Genomic DNA, 27,075 nt, shown 5'->3' on the forward strand with positions numbered 1-27,075 from the left:
CATTGTGTTTAACTGCCTTAGTGTATACTAGAAAAAAAAAACAGAAAGAAAAGTATCCCTAGTTTTAATTGTATGGTATATTAATGATGTGGACAAAAATATCATACATAATTACATTATTTCTAGGCCTAGCAGCACTAGCCACCACTGGGAGATGGAGATCAGCATAACGGTTAAGATGTCAATCTGACAGGCTCAAAGTGCACAGTCTGATTCTCACGATTCAGTGAAATTGGTTAGGCTTTAAACAGCTCACAAGGGCAATTAGCCTAGTACTTATCTATGAACCTGTGATGTCATCACCCCTTAGCCCAAAGGCAGGTTCGATCCAGTGATGGTTAGTCTACCCAAAGCCTCTTTTAACATTAGAACCACCCTCTGTGCACCATGTTTATATTTTCAGCAGAGCTAGAGACATTAATTTTCACCCACTGACTCATATTTCACTGGCTTTGTAGACAAATGTTCTAATAAACATGTAAACGGCAGTAATGCTTTCATAAACAATTTCACCTTTGGAAGGTTTTTAAATGTTTTTTAACACCTTTCTCCCCTTAAACATGTGTAAATTACCATTGCCAACACTGGCCTCATGTCTCTCACCAGTAGCCCATTGGCCTATGGTTAATGCTACCTCTCTTACTTTGCTAACCTTAATAAGTAATATCTTATTTACAAAGCAGATTCCAAAACAATACAGCGTGGTGTGGACTCATTAATGTAGAAAACTCTTTTAGACAAGATTGCGTCTTGAAAATGTGCAACTACAGACAATAACATACATTATTAGAAAAATTAAAGGGTAATAACTTAAAAAAAAAAAAAACAAGCAAGACCACTTTGTATTGAGCTCAGAGCAATTTATTACAAAATACTTCCTTGGGTTTAAAAATCTTGACTGAACAGTGAGCAAAAGCAGACATGAGACAAGATAATAAAATAATTTGTTCCAGTAAAGATATGTTGCTGCTTTCTGTAACAAGAGGTAAAAAAAGCACAATGAAAGACTTGTTTCTTTTTACTATAGCCATAATGGGCCTGTAAACACTTTTACTCTGCAACAGAAACATAACAGCAGTGCTTGTATCAAAACAAAGAATGTTTTAATGCAGTAGCAGGACAAAAAGCACAGGAGACACAAAATCCATAAAAATATTTCTTTAAATGTAAAAAATATTTTTAAATTATTATAATTGTTCACTAAAGATCATTTTAAGTACGTATTTTAGGAATGCAGTTCCTTATCTTGCCGTTAAGTAGTACTGTGCTATTTAATGTTGTCGAGTGAAGAATTTACATATATACATGTTTCTGAAAGCGCAGCATGCTGCCATTTTAGCATTACTATATACATGTATGTATGTTCTGCTGTGAATTCATTGGCTTGCTCTTCTTTGTTAGCAATATATTTTTAGTACCCTTAGCTCTCAACAGCAAAAACTTCCTAGGCAATTTAATCTGCATTGTAAAAGTCCATTGTACTAAATGCCATCTCAACATTGTCCAAGTACTAAAGTGCAGTTGCTGTTGTGTAGTCATTTTCAAGTCACAAGTCTTCATGTGGTGGATCATCTATGAAGGAAAAAAATAAAAACAGAATATCATATTCCCATTTCTCTAGAAATCCAGAGCAAATGTTATACGAATAGCAGTTCTCAAGTGCATTAGTTCAGCAAAATCCTTTTTTCTCCCACAAGGAGAATCTGTAACCACAGGATGACCGCTTACAGCCTTGCAAAGGATCACTGTCACCACATATTAGTGGTAAATATATCCCTGTAGAACAGTGCATAAAAGCATTGTGACAACAACAGTTGCTATCTGGTAGTTGCATTTTGACCCACTTTTGGTACGTCGGTGTCTTTCACTTTCATCTAATGGCCCAACAGCTACCTCAGCAGATGAGATACACTGAATTAATGGAATCTGGTAAGAAGTAGCTCGTTTTTCTGGCCTGTCAGGGCTCGACCCGTCACTAGGCCTCTGTCCATTATACAGCAGGTATGAACCTCTGGCATCCTGCTCCATCTTAAAGAGTTCGTACTCTGTGTGTGGAAGACGAATTCCCAGAGCAACACATCCGTTGGTGTGAGTGACATCTTGTTCTACGCCAACCTGCCAAGACCCCTCTGCTCCACATTCATTTCCATTGAAGACATTAAGAAGGGATGCTGTAGCTACATTCATAGGTGTCACTTTCATACGGTTCACTGGAAGAGTACAAGATGACAATTAAGTATGGTAACAAAACAAAACAAACAAACAAAAAAATAATTACCAGGAAAACTTACTACTGTTTATTATAAAAACATACAGTCAGTGTCTCTGAGATATATTGAAGTTTATACAAGAAACTGGTTCTGTTCATCAGGTTCATGGGTGTATACTATGCTGAAGACCACAGTGGCCAAGAAACTGGTTCTTTTCATTAGGTTTACAGGTGTACACTGGGCTGATGATCACTGGGGCCTTTTTAAGCTTAGCCAAGCATCCAAATTCTATCCCACAAGCTTATGTGCCTTAGAAGTTGTTTTAAGGGGTATACGTAAGCAAGGTCAAAATTTACAGGCTATCTCTATCCATTAAAGACATGAGAGCTAGATCCAGGGTATATTTTCGATTTCCCATCCACTGGTCCAGGTTTCTGTTGAATAGGGTTAGGAAAGAGCTGTGTCTCACATAGATGGGAAGTCTGTTCCAGAGAAGGGGAATTTTCTGAGACATACACACCTGTCCCTTAAATGTGTCCTATTTATGTCAGAAGCAAAGTTTAAATCCCTAGATTGTTTAATTCTGATGATATTAATTTTGCATATACGCAAAATTGATCATCACATATCTACAGTAGTGAGGAAATCATTCTATGTTGCACAACTTATAAACAAAGGTATGGCATCTAAGTCAAAGGAAGTCATTGTTTCACTCTATTCGGCATTCATCAGACCTGTCATTGAGTACAATGCCCCTTTTGTTTGTACCTAACCAGGCATATTTAACAATTGGAATGTCCACAGAGGTTCCTCACTAAAAGAATACAGGGCATAAGTAATATGTCCTATGCAGACTGGCTCAAGCCCCTGTCCTTGTATTCTGTCTCCTACAGGCTTTTGAGGTGAGATCTGTGCCTGGCATACAGGGCATTGTCAGACCCCACTCTGATGGTCGTCCTGCATGTCCACAAAACAAACAGCACTAGAATTACCCATTCTAAAGACTTAAACCTTGCCTGTGATATAAGTAGGACCTGCTGGAGAGTTAGGTATGTATGTATCCTAGAGACTACCCCATCTGTGGAACAGTCTCCCCATTCATGTGAAGCAGAGTTCCTCCCTAACCCAATTCTAGTGCAACTTGGACAACTGGATGGGAAACAAGAAAATCATCCCTGGTTTGGCACCTATGTCTCTAATGGACAGAGGTAACCTGTAAATGGTTCATCTCCCAGGCCCATGCTTACATTTATCAAGGGTATCAGAACTTGTCAGAGATTTGGGATGCATGGCTAGTCTTAAAAATGCCCTTGTGGTCATTATCCTAGTAATGACACCTATGAAAGGTCCAGACTGGGATCAAAGGACACTTTGTATACCAGGCACAGACTGTCTCTCAACAGTCTGTAGGGAACAGAGTATAGAGATAGGACTTTGAGGCGATCTACATGAAAATACTTCATATTAACTGCAGCCACTGAAAGGTAACTGTTAGGACTAGACTGTAGTGTTTATAGTAATAGCTGTTTTGGGACACTTCAGAAACCCAAGCAGTTCCTTAAGTCACCCACCCTGCTGTGGTGTTCAGTATCCCTATAATCAGCTATGTCCACGAACCAGCCCATTTCTAACAAAATGATGTCAATATAGTCAGTAATTATTCATATTGTAATTTTAACACTTGTAAACGTAACATAATTCAAGGACTTGCATCACCTTTTAGGACCTTCTGATAGTTTTTCTTTGTTTGAGGAATATAATATTCCCCCTAATACTACTCATAATTAGGTGGATAAAAAATGCCCCATTAAAAAATCTAATATAAATAAGCAAGCAGATAAATGCAACTTAGTCTGTAAAGTTATTCACTGTACTTTTATGTACGGATTCTACCTAAATCATAACCTACTATGTATTTTCAGGTAGAGCAGGATAATGTAGTTTTGTAATTTAACAAACATTTACAGTAAGGGCTGTACTTCCTGAAGTAATCTGACAGATTAAGTTGTGATAATCACTGCCCTAGCTTAGTGTTTAATTAAGAAATCTAGTCATTGCTACAAAGGCAAATAAGAAAGTTGTTCACACACTACACTATTTTCCTGCTGTTCCATACCACTTGGTACTTCATTAGAGGATTAGATAGCTCTTTTTATTTACAGCTGTGTTTGTTTTCATTTTACTATATTATATACAGAGCATGCCTATCCTGAAAAAAAATCATCCTACTATGACCAGTGGAGCTATCTATTCAATAAATAAGGGTATAACATTGGCTCTAACATCAGGAATATTTTTTTCTTATGTAATGGCATTAATATTGTATTAATGTGTGAAAAAACAGTGAGTCTTTTAATAATATTCTTTCCTTTCCCATGCCTTACAGATACGTATATAGCAAAATCTAGTATTAGCTTGTCTGATTCTGCCTTTGGAACCTGCTAGAAGGTCAGCAGTCTCTTGCATACAGCCTAAACTTTACATATGCTGATCATTGTTTACAATAAATAGTCTTTCGTTTCATTCACTTTTCTGTTATCTTCAGTTTTTAGAACTGATACAAACTGGGAGATTACCCATCAGTGACAGTGATGAAAGTTATGTAACAACAATATCCGACGAAACTGGAGATCTCAACATGACTGCAGAAACAGCCCACATTCCTTCAGTTAGTACTCCCATTCAAACCTTGGAAGACAACCGTTAGGCATTGCCTCAAGGTTTGTTGCCAGTAGTATAGACACATCAAGGAGAGAGAAGTTCTTTACATTAAATACTATATGAGCACAATATATACATCAATGAAAAAGCTACTTTATTCAGGAAAGTCACACAATAAAACATCTGAAAAGCTGGCTAGCTTGCTGAAAGTCACCAGAAACCAAAACCATGTATAATGATGCAATAATTCAAAGTTCATTCTTGTAGTAGGAAAACTAATAATTCTGTTAATGAGTATGTTACTCAGCTGAAGTGGTTAGTTCAGGACTGTAATTACAAGAAATGTTGTAAGACATGGCGTGGTCTATGGTATAAATTATGGAAGTGGTCACACAATAGTGCTGGCTGGCAAAGACAACCCCTGGGATTCATTAACGCCTACACTAGGTGTACGCTGTTCTGAGTGAACAGACAACAAAAACATAACCCACACCTTCTTCCTCCTAAGTTTAGTTTTCCCACTGATTTTCATGTAGCTTTAAATACTGAAGGGGATTCATAAAGGTTACCAGAAAGTGTAGATTACTTGTACACTTGCTGTAATATTTTTGAGTGACTAGAAAGTGCAAAACTGTGGTAGGGATGTTATTGAATACAAATCATGTACACTTAGTGTAGATATTACTGAATCTGGCCCAACATCTGAAAAAGCATTTGAAATGTCTTACGTATGGAAAGCAGCTCTTAGAATGTTAATGTATTTGCATTAGTGTGTAAAGGAAAGTTATGTCCTGACCATAATACTAGATCTGCTTTGAGCAGATGGTTCAATACTTACTACCTTTACTTCACAACTCCAAAGTTAAGGGTTCAGTCATGATCTCTGGTCACTGTTAGTGTCCAGTCTGAGTTGGAGGCTATGAATCATGATATTATAAATTTTCATCTGGCAATGCAAAGGAAGAGGACTATTTTACTTTTCTGTATTTTTTGCTTGTGAAATGTTTAGTATTTCACCCAGGCTTAGCCTGAAATTGGTCAGTACTGATCAGTGCACTACCCTGGTAAACATAAATAAAGACATACGTACATACATGCATACATAAATAACGTTGCTTCCTGTTGCCCAGGGTTTGAATCCCCCAGCCTTCATTTGCCTACTGTGTCACTTAACTAGATAGTATTTTAGGGCAACAGTGAAACTGGGCAAAGATAAAGGAGATTCACAGTAAACCTTTCTATACCTAATCAGGGAGGTTGAGAGGGTTGGTTAATGAAGACTGAAATCCATCTATGAAGGTGCCTTTGATGATGATATTGTTTTTGTTTGCTATTGTACTAGGCCTCTGTGCTGTCCCAATAGTCGGGAGTCACTGCAAACCCTACAGTGGAAGATGCCATGTGGTGTTCTCAGTTGTAGACATTTGGGAAAGACAAAGATGTCTGAAAGAACAGATACTCTATACTTTCCCATCTAGCATGGATCTGTTTCCAGTACTTGTACAAAAGTCCAATCCACAACTAAAGATGATGGAAATCAAACTCATGCCATACTCCAGCTAAAGAATGTAAAGCTGTCATTACCAAGTTTAACTGTTATGTCCAGTCCAAGAAGACTTGAAGATATTTGGGATCATATCATGCTTTTCCATCTCTGAGATACGACAAGTACGTAAAAAAGGTCCTGCTGAAAAGATGGAACCCAGGGATCAACTCAGGGTTTTACTCATGCATTTTCAGGGTTATAAGTGATGGACTGACCATACTCTATGGATATAACTGTGATATTGCATGCAGGTTATTTGTCTGTCAGCATTGAGGAAACAGGATTGGTCAAAATGTGAAGAAGGCTCAGTGCTCCAAATGTCCTCCCACAAGGAAGAGAGATGCAACACAGACCCTTTGCACAGACCCATTCCCCATTAGAATCTCAGTATATAAATATATATATATATATATATATATATATATATATGAAAGACAGTGACAAGGTTTATAACTTCACTGCCTAGACATAAAGGAAAGCAAATCTACACCAGGTACCCTGGCTGATCAGAACAAAAAGTAGTAGTCAAGCCTGCAAACTGTGAAGTCTAAGCCGCTAATATGAGAGTAACTCCAGTACATCCAGCTGTAAAAGCAGTTTCTCAGCCGCAGCTATAAATCAACAGATTCTTTTCCAGGGAATAACTCCTACCTGCAAGGTTTGATAGAAAAGCTATTCTGAGACCCATTAAAAACCACCATCTCTCATGCTGACAGAGCCGTCATAAAGACCCTGTCAGCTCTAACATCTGACACTGTCCTCTGAGCTGATCAGGATGAGAGGAATATTTCCACACAAACAGTGTGCAACAATCAAGCACTACGCATATCTAAGAATGCGTACAAGACATTAGAATGGGGAGCGGCTGACATTCAGAACAGCACTCCACATGGAGCTTAACAGCAACCCTGCAAGGCAAGACTACATTCTGGCAGTATTGCAAACAGGGTGACAATAAGGCCACAGGACAGTGCTGGAAGATACAAAGGAAGGCAAGTTGGAGAAACCCACTCCTCTATGGTGGATGCTCACTTGAGCCTCCATTCAAGCTTAAGTGGATGACAGGAAGCTGGAGACAGAATGTGCTTTTGAACAATGAAGCACAGTAAAAGGATAAGTTTCCCTACATGCTGTAAAACCAGGCTGGCTAGGCCACCCAGGGGACAGCAGCAAAGGAATGTACATCATCTCTGCAATCTAAGATTGTTAGGAAGCAAAGCCTTGGGTGGGGGTGAGATGTTACCTCTCTTCCTTTCACATCATTTGCAATAGTTTTCTAAAATCAGAATCCTATGGGGGAACTGGGGTAAAAACTGACTCCTACCCCAATCTATCACTGGGAAAATATTATTGTAGAACTGAAATTTCTTCTCTTTGTCTTTCTAGGGAATTCTTAGCATATCAAGACAGAGACAATGGGTCCAGGTGTAGAAAGAAGGTCCTGGAAAAAAAAAAAAAAAACTCCCATACCTGTTCCCAATGGGAGTAGAGAAGAGAGTCTTCTTAAGACTAACCTGGAAATAGGGTGTAATACCAGTGCTTGACTTCTCAAAGATGGGCTGTGTGATATTGGTTTAACTAACACTGATACCCATAAATCTGGCATGAGCTGGTCAGCCAACATTGGTTCTGCTGATGTTGGCCTGGCTGGTGCCTAACAAGCCTGTGTCAGTCAGATCTTACATATCCTCAAGGAGAAGTGGAGCAATCACTGTAGTAGGATCCAATTTCAGGGCCCAACACTAGGCTTGATTAAGGGTGGGTGTGCCAGTGTACACCACCTAAGGGCAAAAATGTGCCAGCCAGAACAGGACAGAGAAAGACCAAATACAGGTGTGCTAAGAGTGGCTGACCCAACACCAGCAAATAGTGTAAGTACTGCCTGTCATTTGTGGAGCAGAACTCAAGAACACTGGAACTCTGGTTGAACCAGAGGGAACGGTAATGCTCACACTCGACCTACCTGCAGGTCCTTCAAGGAACTGAGATGGGGAGGGATCATGACAGCCTGCTGCTATTGCACTTGAAGAATAAACCTGATGAACTCCACCAGGTCTCAAAATGGAAGAGCAGGAGACAGCCCAAGTCTAGAGGCAGAAAGATCCTCAAGCTGGGAAAAAGATAGGCAACACATTAGAAGCTTAGAGCTCAAGGAAACTAACTACAACTATAGAAGAAGACAAGCAGAAGAGGAATCCTCCATGAAAGAGGATAGCACACCATTATAGAAACAATTAACAAGTATGTCCCTAACGGCCAAAAATGGCAAGTTTAACTGTCCACACAATTAAGATAGCAAAACTGGAAACTGCAGACACTAGAAACAACTGGATCAGAGGCTCAGCCAATGAAGAAAGTATAATCTGCAAAAAATCTAGCCATGTCTGGCAACTTGGATCAGATCAACGTTTAAGCTGTATAAATGCAAGTAGAATAAGCAACTAGAGCCAATTACATTAAAGGGTCAAGGCAGAAGCCATTAAAAGTAAATGAAGAAATGAAAGTCAAGGGGATGATACCCTAAAGTGCAGAGTATCTTGACAGATGGAGAAGGTGCTTGTAAAATAGATGGGAAGGGAAGAAACAAGTCATAAAGAAGGTCACCAACTTACACTTAGAACTCCTGGACAGTGATGAATGAAAAAGACCTTTCGCAACAAGAACTACGGTAACCCATGGTCATTAGAATCCAACTGAATTGTTTTCAAAGCTAGGGAAAAAAATGGAAAATAGAGGGATGAGATAACAGGTATTATAGGCAGGAGAAGTTGTTGTGTAGGACTGGAAAATTATACTTCCCAAGTTGAGAATTTGTGATGAATGTATCAAACTAGTGGTTAGTTTTGACAAATGTAAAATGTTTGAACACTGTTTGCCAAAACTAACTTTCCCAGCACTGGAGTTTGCCTCTTTCTCCACTGTTGTGCAAACTTGGAGTTGGTATATATAAGTTTTGGGGTGTTTCCTACATGGGGGTGCACAGGGCTTGCTCTCTGCAAAATAAGTTGTCCTGTGTTTGCTAAAGATAGTTTCAGTCAGAAGTTTTTGAATTTTTTTACCATCACCAAAACTAACTACCTTCAGTGACTGCGGTGGTGGTGCTGTGGTAGCGTTGTCACCTCACAGTAAGACATTGTCCTGTTCGATTCTCAGCTAGAGTGTCTTCTGTGTAGAGACATGCATGAATGGGCGTAACTTCATTGAAGGTTGTGCATCAGGGCCAGCACCTCGGCATGTAAAAATCTACTGCCAATCATTAGCGGACTGGAGTTCCGCTGTGGCGACCCCTAACCGGGAAAAGCCGAAAGACACAACAACAACCAAAACTACCTTCAGTAAGTTCATACGATTACAATGTGTGGCATAGTAATTCCTATTAATTAATTAATACTGAATGACCTTAACAGATCAGAAGCTTCTAGAAGGAAAACACCTGATATTGCAGTGCATAACCTATGTATAAACGTTCTTAAAAAATGCAAAACATGGTTAAACCATATTAATTAGCAGCTTGATTAAAAAATTAAAAATGAGAATTGTTTGATTATATACTAGGTTGTCACAGTGGAAATTATGCAGGAAGAACAATGCAGTTTTCAAGCAAGTGACAATTAAATGACCAAACCAAAACTAAAGTAAAACTGATAAAAGTGAACAATCCAATCCTAGAACTCATATTATATACTGTATATAAGGAAGAGAGAAGGCAGGAGGGGAGACTAATTTGAAAGGATGAGCTCACGGCAAAGGTTTGAGGGATTTGACATCCAAAAAGTTACTCCAGTCATATGTACAGTGAAAATGACTGCAGAAACTGTAGTATATGGTGTACAAATAGGCTGCTATAACACTGTGATGAATAATACTGAACATGTAAAGGTGAACAGTGAGATGTAAATGACACCATTTGAACAACATTCATCAATGTGCACACACAACACACGATGGGTGTCCTGGGGCTGCCTGAGTTATTGTTGCCTTTAAAGACCAAATAAAAATTACTTTTTGTTGCTACTTGGTCTAGTACAAATTTGGTAGAAGGAAATGAAGATTAACTACAATTCTATAAATTAATTGCCTGAGACCAAGCAAAAAAAAAAAAAAAGAGCACACTAAATTATTTTAAGTTGAGCTGCCAAACTAACATGCGAAAAAGCATATGCTTATAGACTTCTAAGGATTTTCACATAAGTTCGATCCCTTAAACTTTGAAACCAACCGCAGAAGTGGAATTAAACAGTAACTCTCTTGAGAGAATACCAATATAAACTTTCCAAAATGAGCTCTTGTCACCACACAGAGTGATGTTTTTACAGTGACTAGAGTGTCACACATACAGCAATGCTCCATTGATAAGATGGGAAAACTGATTTGCTCTGTTAATTGTGGGAAGCTGTTTTTAGAGCTGAATATAAGCAATGTAACCCAACAAATTGTTCAAATGAAGATTCAGAAAAACATGCAACAATAAACACTTATGAGGGTCTGTTTGGATAAAGCTGACTGCAATTTGAAGTCTCTACCACACCTACTATATATCAAAAAACACTCGAATGATATTTTGCTACCTGTCAGAACAAAGAAAGAACATTTTTTAATATTTTGGACACTGTACTAAGCAGGTGGAGAATACTGGCGTGTGCTTAAAAATATGAAAATATTACTTTGTGTGTGTGTGGGCGGGGGGGGGGCCCATCCTGGGTACAGGTGTGCATCCTGTCAGACAGAAAGCTCAATATATTTGAAAACATCAAACGCAAAGCATATGCAATGCTTTTTTTTTTTTAGATTAAGTTACTACATGCTAGGAATGTCAAGTACATTAGTACCATTAGCTTCATTCACTGTTATGTAAAGATGTGAAACGCTGCTGGAGAATAGCTCAAGAATAACAACTTCTGGTTTCTAAACAAATAGTTCTATTTTCTAATATCAATGGATGATTTCAAGGTAAAAAAACGCTAATTCTATCTAATTAATTTATTTACTTAAATTTGTTTGCTGGTGTAGAACAATAAAGAATTACAGGCTCTGCTTGGATCACCTTGTGATACGCTCCCAAATGGTACTGATCCGGTACTTTAACATGTCTAGTATAGTTTTATGTTATAAAAAATAAAGAGCATCACAGAATGAATGTGGATCACATAGTTTTAACTCTGATGTTCTTTTTAGTGTAGTGATACAATACTATTATATCAGACAAACCTATTAATGCTGTGCCTCGATTCCTTTGCAGTTAGTGAAGTAAGGTCCTGATGTGACTTTTGGAGTAATGAAGATGAATGAAATTTGATAAGTATATCTGTGTACGTAAATTTTCCATCATACAACTCACTGGTTACTCATTCAATAATAATAATACACTCCACATACTCCTGGGAGCAATGTCTAATTAAGTGACTGGCTCAGAGTCCCACAATAGGCAAGTAGATACTTTAAGAATCAAACCCAGGACTATAGCACGGCATAAGTCTAGCAGAACACAGCCTTGAACTTCTCTGCCACATTGTTGGACATTTTACTGTTTAGTGAGATGAAATGACATCATGGATCTTGTCTTCAACAAATGAGGGACAGTCAATACTTCTGACAGAAAAAAAAACAGAATAAAAGTTTATATTGGAGGTGCAGACCATGGCAATGTAATTGCCTTAACTCATTAATGCCTCTGAGGTGTGGGATGTTACACATCCAGTAGACCACAAGCATCCTTACATTCTACAGCATTTCCTAAAAAAGTGAAAAATCATTGGCCAAAGACATGCAAATATCTTGTGAACAGTAAGCACTATTACAAATGTGTGGATAGCAATGTGATCTTCCAAAATTCCTCTTTAAAATGATAATGGTGTGTTCATAGTCTTTACATCAATACTACATCATAATACAAACAAACCCAGAGTTATATATTTTTATATTATGCATGGACAGTCACTATATTTATTTGTGTCCCACCATGACATGTCATATTATGCCCCTCAATAACCTGTAGCTCTTTCAGCTATAAAACTATGAATGTGGATATGAAAATATAAATAAGTGATGAACAGCAACTGATATCTCTACTGCAGAATATCCTGCATTATATCAGTGTTAATGTCATTTTGTTTCTTACATCCTGAACTTTTGTATGGGTCCTGTTATTAATTGGTAAGTCACTTGGTTAATGAGGCCAACTTCAAAAATGTTAGGATGTCATAAGGAGCTGTGGGTGTTAAATGGAAGTATAAATAGCTAAATTGATGATGGATCATTTGGATACTGTTTTAGTGAGAACTCAATTAAATCATGGAGAAGTAAAGATTCTGACATGATATTGTGATGGGTTTTCCAGATTATAAAAAAGAAATAAAACTTACAGTTTTCTCATCTAGAAAATATAGATAGATGTATCCTATGGGAAGTCAGAGCTGTAATTCTACCACTAGCTTGATGTATTGTGTTGTCACAATTACCGGTGTTCTCTTGGGATTAACTGCGTGAAGGATTTGGTTAGAAGTTAGAAGTAATCGCTAACATGGATTATAATATTAATTGCTATGGCAGCAACCTGTTGTACTGCTTGTCTAGAATGGAGAATAAACCATATTACTGCTCTTTTGCTTTTATAAGAGTATTTAGTGAAACAATATTAAACAGTTCACTTTAAGTATGCTGTTTTAAGTCAATGTAGTTGATTATCTGAAGCTGATAGATGTGTAGCTTACAACCATGCTGACTTTGGGTGCAGATGTTTAAAAGCTGAGTACGTGTCAGTACTTGTCGAATACCAGAAAGTAACATATCAGCCAATACAGTAGCCTTCATAACTTACAAGATCTCACAGTTTATAAGGTGGAATGGAATGATTTATATTATGCCTGCTGGCAGAAGGAGTGTACAAATATTAAAAAATACACATAGAAGAGACTGATGGGTCTTTTGAGAACATAGTTTAAGTACCAAATCACACTGCACTCAATTACGGATCATAACCTGCTAAGATGCTGAAAAGTGGGTGCTCCCCTGGACTTGCTTCACAAGGAAGGTTTGTGCAAAATAAATCACATAAAGGAAACACCTTAGCAGCACATTGAAATGATTTTGAGGCAAGTAATTTGATAAATCTGAGGCACTTTGGTCCAGAAGTAGAATGAAAACTTGTAAGAATAAAGGATATAATTGGTTCTTTATTATGTATGACTCATCTTGATAATAGCATGAATTGTCATGTGGCACTGTTAATCAGAATTTGTAAAGAAAATATTGCTGGGTCATGTCCTGACCCCAGAGGAAATGAGTGTTCTGCCTATGAGTGTGGACACTGCTGGTAAGCCAAGAAAGGATGTGGTACTTTACATCCCCCAGAATGCAGTACTACGAGCAAGAGTATGGCAGGGACAAAATCTGAGCCAAGTGCACCAGGTCTTCCCCCAGAATGCAGTATTATGAGCAAGAGTATGGCAGGGACAAAGTCTGAGCCAAGTGCACCAGGTCTTAATTCTTAACAGAAGTGAAGAGGTCTACCAGGACCTAGATGTCATTGGCTTATCTCAAAGACTTCTTCTTCTTTCGGCTTGTCCCAGTTAGGGGTCGCCACAGTGGATCACCTGTCTGCTCAGGATTAGCAGTGGAGTTTTATAGTGTCGAGTTGCCAGCCTGGCACCCAACCTTCCACAGAAGGCACACACACACTCACGCCTAGGGCCAATTTAGAGTGTCCAATCCACTTACAGCATATCTTTGGGATGCAAGAGGAAACTGGAGCACCCGGAGGAAATCCATGCGACCACAGGGAGGACATGCAGACTCCACACAGAAAGCACACCAGCTGAGGATTGAACCGGAGAACTTCTTGCTGTGAGGCGACAATGCTAACCGCTGCACCACCGCGGCTGCCCTTGGCTTATCTCAAAGACTGCAATGCTCATATTTTTTCTGACAATACCAGAGTTTTATGAGAGAGTAACACAGTGTTCTGGTCTTAAAGGGGAGGGATGTAATAATGTGTAATGCAAGAATTCCCTCAAGGCAGTTTTCTTTCTTTTCCTTTGCCAAGTTTGTTTGTAGATACTGATATATCAATAACATCTGTAACCAATATTCGCTGATATGATTCTGCTTTTGCAAGCTGCCTGATGCAGCCTAAACTGTACATAAGCAGCTGTTGCTTGAAATAAAAGATCTTTACTTTTAGTCATTTTGCAGTATCCCTTGTTACTCTGAGTGATGCAGAATGTGGATATCACATTTAACCTCAGGCCTGTCCTGTAAAAAAGACCATAAGGATAATAGAATCAGGAAACTGATGGGAATATAACAAAGCATCATTTTATCCTCTGTTTTCATTGGTTAATGACATTAAAGTATCATTTTAGAATGTGCTTCATTAAGAATGGATGCCCCTCTACTGGCATATAAATAATGAAACATGAGAATCTACAGCTCACAGTATCACTACAATGACATCTCAAGCTTTGTTATTCTTTATCACTTGTTTTTCTATAATTACCTCTTTCAATCAAAGCTTGTGCCCTCCAGCCTTTTACACCTTAAGAAAACTATGCAATTTCCATTGATTTACAGTTCTGTTATATTAAATTACAGCAAAACCTAGCTACAAAGCCATTTAATTATTTTGTTGTCTATTCTCTGAAAATAAACCGGCATAAATGCACATCATACAAAGGAATTTGCAACTATTAAACTGTATTTCTTGTTCAGAAACAGTACAATAAATTTGTTTAGGAATTTACTGCATTTTAATGATAGTGTGCGTCAGTATTTTTTGGTTAAGTACTTTTTATTAATAGAAAAAAAAATAACAGCTTGCATAGTCAACTAAATCATTATAACAATGAAGAATCAACCTGTCATAACTCAGCAATCAATCATTAAATAAGTAAATGCAAAAATACACAAAAAACAAACAGACCTTTAATTAGGAAACTCTACAAGTTTATCAAACTTCACACAAGATATTCTATAGAACATGTATTTTAACTGTCAGTAATTTTCATATACCTATCCTTAAACCATCCTGCCTGACAAGAAATAAACAATTGAGACTTACCAGGCAGTTAAAAATCAACAAGCAAATAAATAATTTAATGAAACACTATCAAACTGCTAACAAGTGGTCTTGTTAAACTAGTAAAACCTGACCACAGGGACCATCAATGGCAGAGAAGTTAGAAAATTAAACAGTGCGGAGGGAAAATAACAGCTGATGACAATGGTAACCTAGCAGAAATACTATATTTAGCAGTATCTTTTTGCAGTATCAGTTGGGTCTGACATCCCACAATATGCATTAGATCTATGTGAAATCACAGATGACCTAGTAACAATACCAGTGACTGTGATTAGACTAGTTTTAGCTACTAGTCATGATGGTCTCAATGGCTTATTCTTGACTAAGACCAGATACACCATTCTTCCATGCCTTACTGTTTTGTTTCAGTGAGGACAAAAACCAGGCTATGTACTAGATCAATAGAAAACTGCTATTGTAGTAGATATCCCTATATTTGGAATAAAAACTAAGCAGAAAGTTACAGACACAGTCTGATGAGTACATTGGTAAATGCTTTGAGAAAGTCTTGTTAAAATTAATTCCACTATCATTCAAGCATATGATTGTCTGTCACAACACGGATTTGCAAAAGGAATGCTATCACCCCTTAAACCTCCTATACTTTTTTTAACAACGTGATAGATGTAATTGATAAAGGCCTGGCTATGGATCTTATTTATTTGGATTTACCAAAGGCCTTCATCAAGGTGCTACACCAGGATATCAACTTTAAGATTGAACTCCAGTGTTATAAAATGGATAGCCAATTGATTATAGAACAGGAAGAGCATGCTCAGAGTGTGAGACATGGGGTCCAAGGGTTTCAGCTTAGGTCTGTGCGAGAGCCATACTTTTCGTTATAACAAATATGTGTGAATAATAAAGACTCCAGGAGAACTTGGATTTGTTATATACTTGGTCCCAGACTACTGCAGTTACCTTTATTACAAAAAATGTGCAGTAGTTAACTTCCAAACAAATCAAGTAGTTGTTTAAAATGGGTATAAACAAGACAGTAATAAAAACACACACACATTGAGGTCAGGTATGTCTAAATAAGACCTTTGTCTGATCCAGTAGGGATGCAAACAAAAAGTTTTATTTTTGACGAACGTCCAACATAGGTAGGTGAGTGCTGTGGCAAAAAATCTCTTTTATTTCAGTTATCTTGTGACAAGACAACTGAAATAAAACAGAGAGAGATTTTTGCCACAGCACTCACCTACCTATGTTGGACGTTCTTCAAAAATAAAGTTTTTGAAAGCCAAAAGGAAGACTTTAGTGGTTTTATTCAACTTCTGAAATAGGAAAATATGAGACTGTAGATCAAGGACTGGGTTTATTCTTTTAAACTGACTTGGAAGCTTGTCCGGCTAGACTGAGTTCATCAGCTGGAATTCAATCTTTGTATGTGTATTTATAATATTTTGCAAACAACTTAGAGTATATCAGCAACCACTCAACTTACAAACACGCTGTCAGCAGCATTTCATTCATCTAGCTGAGAGCTTTCATATGAGGCTAAGGACTTCTGTCTCTGTTATTTGGTTGTTGAGATATTTAGAACATTTTGAAAATTATATCTGTAGAAATTAATGTAATAAAAACAATTAATATCTAGTTATCTGCACTAGACAGAGGTCAAATATTAATGCAGCTGAGTTTACCATTGTGTAAGCTTTAAGATCAAGTCTTTTATAACCTTGTACATAGCATGGTTTTGGAATTATTGATAAACATATGAACAAGCAATATTTGACACCTAGAGGCGTCAGTAGGAGTTAACTGCACATGAACCTGGAGGTGTCACTCAAATGTAATGAGTTAAAACAAAGTCTGTATCTTATATGTATTGTTGTTTTGCTAATTATTTATAGGTAGCTTGCATTTTTCATATTTTGCTTAACCTGTTATGACAAAAATATTGTTTTTTTATGGTGAATCAATTTCAACATGTTATCTTGTTACAACTACTGAACTAACTTCAGATTAAAAGTTAACAAAGGTATACTAAAACAATTGTCTTGTATTTTCTGACAAACTACCTACCAGCTTCTCTGCTCCTTTTACATGTTTGTGACTCACTTTTTTGTCCCATCCATCAGCGATGCCACCTTTTGCTATTTAAACATGTCACTTTTCATACCAGTCCATCTTCTGACCTCCTCATTTACATCTGATTTTTTGTTTAGGGCATTTTCTTTCCCTTTCTTTTTTGCTGACAGTATGCCTACTTACTGGCAATGCTATTGTCTCTTTGTTCACAAACTTCTTTGATGGCTGACTGTTCAGTAGTGTTCTTTTAATTTGAAGTTGCTCAGATATTTATTAATTGCATAAACCTGCAGGCCTACTCACCTACTAAGTACTGCTTCTCAACTCCAGAGAAAAAAGCATCTTGCAGGATACTCTTCTGAAAACATACACATTACTGCAAGTTGTTTTCATTAAAATGCCATTAGTTCTAAAGCAGAAGAATATTAGTCAAACAGCGCTTAAGTTATAATTTCCTGTCCCCTTATTAGTGTTGCAGGAGTTACTCTTCATGACTTTGCCCTGTTGTTCTGCTATAACATTTGCAGACTCACAACTCATAACTTCCTGCAATCATCAATGACTTCCCTGCAACATATTTCCATCTTGTACATACCTTGTTCTGTTTCAGTCAACTGTCACTGCTAAACAGCATCCCTTCCACTGAAGGATTAACCAAATTATGCTTTTTTTTTTTTTTTGTTAACTGGGTAAGCCACTGGGTACAAGTGTCCCTTTTCCGGTGTGCCCCAGGAGCACTCTCTTGTTAAGTGACTTGTTTAGAGTCACACAGTAGGGAAATAGATGTGGAAGGAATGAAACTCTGTACTCCTGACTACAAGAAGCAGGTTGTTAAAATCTCAGAGGCTTAATCCCGTGCACCAACTACCAGCCAATGCTTGTTACAGCATTAAGTATAAAAGGTGTAATGAAGGCATGAAAATGTAAAGTCCCAACAGCAGTTAGTTTAAGGGGAAAATGGAAAATTAAGTAGGACAAAAATACCTGGTACACTGAGTAAACATTTTTTACCTGATCACTTGGTACATTATCAAAAGTCTGTGTACATTCCTGGTGCAATGTCATGTATTTACCTGTATCTTTGGTTTGTCCATGCCTGGACTTATAAAACACAACACACACCTCCAAGACATCCCAGTCCACCTAAAATAATCTACCCAAACCCAAATGTATACCTAGTTTAAATGAATAAAGGTAAAATAAACACACACGCATACACATATATTGACTGCATTTCCCATTCACTTCAGTATAAAAAATAAATAACTTCACATGCTGCATGCTCAAAATATTCCCTAAACAACACTTCCTATGTAAATCTAGAAATGGCTTTTGTTGTTATTAAAATGAAAAAGGTCATAATATATACAAGTAAAAATGGACAGCACAGTGGTTCAGCGGTAGCATTGTCACCTCATAGGAAGAGGTTCTCTGGTTCTATTCTTGGCTGAAGTGCCTTCTGTATGGAGTCTGATTAAATAGCTAAATAATTAAAATATAAAAGTAACAAAGCTGGCCTAACACACTGCAGTAGTAAAGCACATAAAATAAATTTAGACAAAAACAATTTAAAAATACATTCAAACTAGAGTAAAACATTACAACAAAACCCTCCTTTCATAAAAACCTGTGGAACCTACCTAAACATTTATCAAATAGACAAGTTAGACAAGTACCAGTGTCCACTGAAATAAATGGAAAAACAGGAAAAATAGATAAACATAATACATGGATTTTTCGTCTGTGCAGTGAATGAAATATCTTGTACTTTATTACCCACCAGACCCTACCACATATGAAATGGACTTAATACAAAACAGTTAGATCAGCTAACAAGGGTATGAAAAACATAAATTAAGTTAGCCCATGAGAAAGGGTACATAATTTCCACTTACATTTGTTAGCATGTACTAATGCCTAGTGTGATGTACATGGCTTGCTTTGTTTTATTGTATATACAATGTGGCTTATGCTTATGACTTAGTATATTATTAAAAATGCTAATATATGCTGGGCTATTGACTGAAGACATACTACTGTACATCCAAGCTTGCAAGATCCTCATCCAAAGGGCCCATGACTTGCTTCATCCTTAGTGTATATTTATACCTGTTGTATTATATATAGATATCCTGCGGTTTTGAATCTCTTATATCTTACACTATACTCACACATACACCTCTTACTGTAATTTGTAAAAGAAATTATAATATAGCACTGTTCACTTACATGTCCATAGTTACTGCCCACTTACATGCACATAGTCATTTTGTATCTGTACTTCATTGGCTAAAGTGATCAAAATATTAGTTGCCCTACCAGTTGCTGACCATGACACTATCCACTTAGTTCTGTATCACTGTAGCACTGGTTTAGAAAAGGGCACAGTGCAGCAGTTGTTCTCCTTGCACTCAGTCAATACAAAGATGTGCACTAGCAAAGGATTTCACAAACCAAACACCTCAAGCTGAGAATCATTGTCTGCTGGCTTGAACATTCTATGCATTACTCACAGCTGGTTCTGCAGTTATCTACAAAATACAACTTTTACAGATGAAGGCAATGGTTCATTCTCTTCTACAGTTTCTGACTGAACTGGGTCCTTTAAGGATCTCTGAAAGGGATCACTCTGGTCTTCCTGTCTAGAGAGGAACTATTTTTCTTTGTCTATAGAAGTATAATTACTCTCTACATAGATTATATAGTCTTTCATTATGTTTAATTATTAAGATCAATAATTATTATTATTGTTCCACAGTTGATACTGCCTCAGCTACTTTAATAAATGATATCATTGTTTGCAATGGGCTCTAACCATTCAAACAAATAATGTAAGGGGAAACCAAAGCCATCTTGTTTGGTACTTCTCTAAACGAAACTATGGTGAACTTCTATGATTCACAAGTTCTTTTATCCAGTGGGAGGATGGTATACTTCAAAACTGTTGTGTTCAGTTGATGGGCACCTTTTTTACTATTTATTTAGAATATAGATAAGAATATGCATGTGTACCTGGTATGTTGGATTTGGTAATACAACTGTCATGTATTTTATGTATAACGTTACATTTCCTTGTACTTCATTATGTTCGATTTATTAATGACACAATATAACAGGAAAAGAGGAAGGCCTAAGATAAGGTTTATGGATGTGGTGAGAGAGGACATGCAGGTGGTTGGTGTGACAGAGCAAGATACAGAGGACAGGAAGAAATGGAAACAGATGATCCGCTGTGGCGACCCCTAACGGGAACAGCCGAAATAAGATGATGATATATAAGAAATATAAAGTATTTATTATAGGTGCAGTACCTCTTAATAGCCAATAGATGGTGTCATATGCCTCTTGTATTCAAATGAGAAACCGAGGCACTGTGATGGATTCAAGTTGTTTATTGTATATAAACGGGTTCACTACGGAAGACCGAACGCCCATATTACTGACACTCGGAATCCCGAGACCAGAACACCGAAAGACCAGATGATTGCAAGACCAGAAGCGCGAATTTCATAATCCCAATGTTCGGAGATTTTGAGTCAGTGCTTCTGGTGTTGCGGTTCAGGTAAGTATGTTTGTGTAAGTGTGTTTGTGAGGGGCTTTAGTGTGTGTTGTGACTGTGGTGTGTGTGTGTGAGGGACTGTAATGTGTGGGTGTGAGTTTGTCTTGTGTGTGTGTTTGTGCAATCTCAGAGTTAGACTATTAAAGTAGGGGGGTGTGAGGGGTGAAGCCCCCCACATTGGGGGTTGCAGGGGTGCTTGCCGCCCTGCTTAAATATAGTGTAAGTTGATTGTGGGGGGAAGCTGTGTGTTTGTGTATGTGTGTACTGTATGTGTTTCAAACGTTCGCGATTTTGAATTTCGCGCTTGTGGTCCGTCGGTCTTGTGGTCTTTCAGGTATTTGGTCTCGGGTGTATGTGTGTCGGTATTGTGGGTTTTTGGTAATGTGTAGTGAACCCATATAAACACATCAGGAGCTGTAACTGCAACATATACTTAAGCTAACTGACTTGACTCCTTACTTCAAACACATGCACACGTGCATCTCCATTCATGCCTGAACTCACTCTGAGTATACAAAATGTCACTGATCTAGCATGCGCTCAGTAACTTATATGCACATGCTATCTAGCTACAGTGGCTTACTAGGTACAATATACACAATGATCTACAGATGGTTAAGAGTTTGTGTGCTAGCAATGGCTTTACTATCTGAGTTTTATTCAAAATGTATTAATTTAAATTGTATACATACCAAATATTCTTTTGTGACATTGATTTCTATATCATCAGTGGCAAGCATGTTGTTTTTTCTTTTTATTATTTATATGCTTGCATGCTATTATTTATGTTCATGAGTCCATTGTCAATATTTGTATCCTTTATTTCTATTTTGTATCCAATATAGTGCATTATTTTTCTTTACTGCATTTTTTATTATTAATTGTTTATTTTAAGCTTGTAATTATTTATTGCTTTGAGTGAGACTTGGTCATGTGAGTCTATTTCTTATTTAAGCAATGTGATCAACATGATTAATTAGATGCACACTAAAGAGGCCATTCAGATGAAATCTGTCGTCATTTTTGTTTTTGAACCAATAAACTGTTGATGGAGTGACTACTTCTCATGTTGGATTTGTTTTTGTATCTCTTTCTCTGTCTGTTATATATATATATATATATATATATATATATATATATATATATGTGTGTGTGTGTGTGTGCGTGTGTGTGTGTGTATATCTGTCTATAGGATACAAATATACACTCACATTAAGTGACAAAACATATACTCAAAGATTAGACAAGGCATACACGTAATAAGAATAGCAGGAATGCTATATATGTGCAGAATGTATAGTATGGTATACTGTCTCCCTATACTCTTCTGAAGCATGGGGCCTTGTGTTGTTACTCACACTGCTTTCAGGTATTAGCACTATTCATATGGAAGTGCATAGGCTGCAAAGAAGTTCTCTCCCCTTTCCCTCTGTCCATCTTGTGAAACAATATCTGTAGTGCAGTGGTGCAGTTTGCTTTACTGAGTACCCTTCCTTACTGCCTCACTCTCACCCATTCCTTTCAGTGCTATCCTTGCATTTCTCAGAATATTGCATTTTCTCTTAGGTATGATGATCTCAGACATGGTATATATAAGTTGGGGGGGTTGTGAGGGGCTTGCACCCCTGATAAAATCAAGTTTAAAGAAGAAGAGTGATGTTTGAGATTTGCTCTTCTCCTATTTCTGATCTTTTTTTTGTTTTGTTTTAGTCTGTTGGCATTCAGCTTTATGAGTGTCAACATTTCAATAGTGAGCTGAAGGAGAGCATCGTCTCCTAGTACACAGAAAAGAATACATTTTTTGTTTGGGTGTTTGCTTTTGACAATATATGAAAAAATGAGTACACTTCATCAATGCCATTTTTTGTTTTGTTTTACATGTTAACTTACACAAATTCAGGGATGCAGTGCATTGGACACAAAGTCACATTATGGAAACCAAACACCTGTCATACAATATCTAAATTCATGCCAGAATCACTGCAGGTTTACCAAATGGTCCAAAGGCACTGTCTCACTGCATCGTCTGATTGATTACTTGGTGTCTCTTCAGAAATAGGTGCAGCAGCATTTACTGTTATGTCAATAAGTCATAAATGAGGGGCTCAGAAACTCTAGATGAGTATTTAAACCTTGAAATATCCTTCTAGACATTGCATTTCACTTGTGTATACATGCTAAAGATTAAAAAAAAAAGAAATACTCAGTGCTATGTTGTGGGCTTAAAAAATAAAAATTTACCAAAAGAGGGCATCTAAAATCCTCTAAATGCATAAAATAATAACAATGAAAGTATGCATGTGTTTTTAAAGTATTGAAAAGCGATTCCCCACAGGTGGACAAAATACAAAACTGTGTGTATGTATTCATTAAAGATAAACAGTTATTGCACTGTATGGCTGAAAACTGTTGTTTCTTACCTTTGAACACAAACTCTGTCCCCCCAAGTACTTTATTTGAGTGGACTCCTCTGCTGTAGCGTCCCATGGCATAGATGGTGAAGGCAGGATGCTTGCAGATGGGATCAGAGTAGTGGTAATAGTGTCCCTCCCAGGTGTTGTTATTGTCATGGAAGATGAAATGTCTTGTCAGGAAAAGAACTTCTGGTCTGACCTCACATTGTTGGCTCACCCACTGGCCATGCAACCCAATTGTTAAGTCAGCCTTAGGGGGCAATATAGGAGGATGGTGTTCATCTGAGCGGTAGATAATTCTGCACGCTATGCAGTTATGGTCGTGGTTCTGGGAAAGAAAAACACAATATGATTATGTTAGACTAACTCAACATTTACTCCTTTGGTTTTATGATTTTAATAATGATAATTCATAATAAACACGCAAGATGACATTCTAAAGTCCTGAGCAATAAACAAAAACAGAAAACAGTTTGTGGTGCTTATATCAAGCAGCTGATTTAATTAATATAAACATCATGACAAAAAAAAAAACACAGGCATGGCATATGTTGGTTCTTTGGTTGCATAAATATAAGAGATTTTGACAAGTGTAAATATATTATTAAAATGTGATAGTTTTGTCTGTCTATGCAAGATAAAATCCAAACAATCCAACGTGTATCTGTGCAGCCAGTAAAATAACTAAACAAATCAAAAGAAAAGGCTCATGTAGTGTCTTTAAGCTGAGCAACCGAATTCCTTAGAATGTGAAAGATCAGTCCACAATAGTAAGTTCGGCATATACTTCTCAGAAGTACAGGCAAACGCATGAGGACTATGGCTAACCAAGTTCACCGATGACTCCAAACTGGGAGCCATAATTTACTAAATGCCAAAAAATGCATAGTCATCCCGTTTGGGAAAAACAAAACACCCACGAATTACCACATAGGTGGCAGCCCCTTAATACAGAAGAGGTAATAAGAGATCTGGGAACCCAGGTAGATAGTAATCTCTCCATTGACAATCATATTGCCAAAGTAGTTAGGAAATCCTTCTATGTGGCCCATCTAATTACTAAAGGGTTTGCATCTAGAAATAAAGAGGTTATAGTGTCCCTCTACTCGTCACTCATCCGACCCATCATAGCGTACAGTGCCCCATTTGGGATGTACCTCACAAGACACTTCTAACAGCTGGAGTGACCACAAAAGTACTTCACCAAGAGAATTACTGGCCTCAAACATATGTCCTATGTAGCCAGACTGAAAAAAAACTCCGGCTGTACTCAGAGGTGATCTCTGTCTGACTTACAAAGCCATGTCCAACTCAGAATTGATGGACATGCTCCACCTAAAGAAATCCAAGTCACTGCGAGCCACCCACTCTAGTGAGATAAACCTCGCCACAACAATAAATAGAACATGCTGGAGGGATAGATTCCTGTCACAGAGACTCCCCAAGCTTTGGAACAAAATTCCAGACTACATTAGGCAGAGTCCCTCACTAACACTCTTCAAGAGAAACCTTGACGAGTGGATGGGTAACAGAAAATACACCCCTGGGATCATTTCATTGGTTCTGCTTGACAGAGGATCAGTTAATCAATGGGGCAGTGAAAGCCGACACACTCTGGCTAGGCTTATAAATGGCCTCAGGCAGACAGCCTAGTACCTACCTATGAACACAAAATATATGGCTAAGTGCTTTCGTCCCTCTAAAAATACAGGACTTAAGCAGAACCAATTATTTCCCACCATTCAAAATTTTGAATAAAAATCCAAGTATGTCACATGCACCACTTTATCCAATCCTATTAAAACTATTCAAAATTAAACAAAACATTAAAACTACCATAGAGGAAAGTATAAAACCCTTGTGTGTAATAAATATAAAAATTACTGTGCTATAAAACAGGCAATTGTGGCAAAACAATGCAGATGAATTTTAAGACTGAGGTGATGGATAATTGGTCATTAATGCTGAGTCCAAAAGATGACCCCAATCATGGATTGCAAAACCAATTCCTCATATACCAGCTTAGTCTCCCACGGGCCACCCTAATATCACAGGGGACAATCTAATATCCCAAATGAGAACTTTGCCGAATTGCATTTCAGTGTATGTTTGTAAAGTGCATTGTGGCTGTTACCTTTACCTATGACATAAAAATGTTCATACATTCATATAGTCTTCCCTACATAAAGTCTGGAACCAACTTTTAAAAAAGCAATTACCCAATGTCAGGGAAACTTTATGTGGGAATCCGTCAAACGTGTACACCTCCTGCTCATACACAAAAGGGCACTGATCCTAAGGCCCACATTTCTGAGATCTCCCATGGTGTTAATTTTCATAACCACCAGGTGTTCCAGAAGACTTTTACAATTCCTGCCAGTCTTATATAGAAAGCTGGGTCTCTTTCCCAATGTAGAAAATACTTCATTCACCTTCAAGATGTTCCAGTTTTTAAAAACTATTCCTTTGATTTTCTTGGATATTTATAACACACTAGGGTTTTATACTTTCCTCTATGGTGGTGTAAATGTTTTATTTAATTTTGAATAGTTTTAATAGGATTTGATTAAAGTGGTGAATGTGACATACTTGGATTCTTATTCACATTTTTGAATGGTGGGAAATAATTTGTTCTGCTGAAGTCCCGTTTTGTTAGAAGGACGAAAGCGCTTAACTATACATTTTGTGTTCATTTTTGAGTATTAAAAATCTCATTTTTTACTATTATGAACTGATCTTTCACATTCTAAGGAATTCAGTTGCTCAACTTGAAGACACTACTTTAGCCTTTTCTTTTGATTTGTTTATGCAAGATGTCAGGTCTATATCAGCTCATCGAAAACTTACTGCATCCAATCTGAATTCATCAACTCCAATACATTGAATGGCATTTCTGCAAACATTCACATCTTTACCAGGGAAAGGAAGCACTTGGCCAACACCACAACTTCGTCCTTTTCCTCAATGTAGCACGATCTTGATGTTGGTATATATATATATATATATATATATATATATATATATATATATATATATATATATATAGTTAGGGGGTGTGGCGGTGCAGCCCCCCCATTGGGTGTTGTGGGGGGACAAAGCCCCCCAGTTGGGTGGATTTGTTATAGTATGGAGTGTGTTCTGGTGTGGTGCTGGAGAAGTGCTTCCTTTCCCTGGTAAAGATGTGGACATTCACAGAAATGCCATTCGATGTATTGGGGTTGATGAATTCAGATTCTATGCAGTCAGTTTTCGATGACATGACATAGACCCCAAAATGTTATACAACATTGCAGCAACAGATGGCATGTGTACTGCAAATCAGGCTTTAACCATTCTGGATTAGTTCTTCACTCTTTCTTTCTTTTTTTTTTTTTTCAGTAGCTCATCTGGTATGTATAATCCATAGATAATTGGCTAAGATTCACCAGTTTCTGAGTATCTGAGCAAATTTATTTATTTATTTATTGGCATTTGTTAACTGGGAAAGCCCACTGGGCAAAAGACCCATTTTCAGTGGAGGCCCAGGGAGAAACCAATAAGAAGCAAAAATTATACAGTTTGATTAAAGATCT

At 37.4% G+C, this 27,075-nt stretch overlaps 1 protein-coding gene across 1 annotated transcript in view; it reads right to left on the reverse strand.

The window, feature by feature from the left end:
* Positions 1-841: 841 nt before the first annotated feature.
* Positions 842-27,075, reverse strand: part of APCDD1 (APC down-regulated 1) — a 190,417-nt gene continuing 164,183 nt past the window's right edge. Inside the window, exons 4-5 of the mRNA XM_044067356.1 lie at positions 23,510-23,831; positions 842-2,210 (exon numbers count right to left, since the gene is read on the reverse strand). Of these exons, the coding sequence (XP_043923291.1) occupies positions 1,759-2,210; positions 23,510-23,831 (774 nt within the window). The 3' untranslated portion in view covers positions 842-1,758. The remainder of the gene's footprint in view (positions 2,211-23,509; positions 23,832-27,075) is intronic.

Source organism: Protopterus annectens, chromosome 3.part1, assembly GCF_019279795.1.
Source record: "Protopterus annectens isolate FY-2018-M chromosome 3.part1, PAN1.0, whole genome shotgun sequence".
Lineage (NCBI taxonomy): Eukaryota > Metazoa > Chordata > Ceratodontiformes > Protopteridae > Protopterus > Protopterus annectens.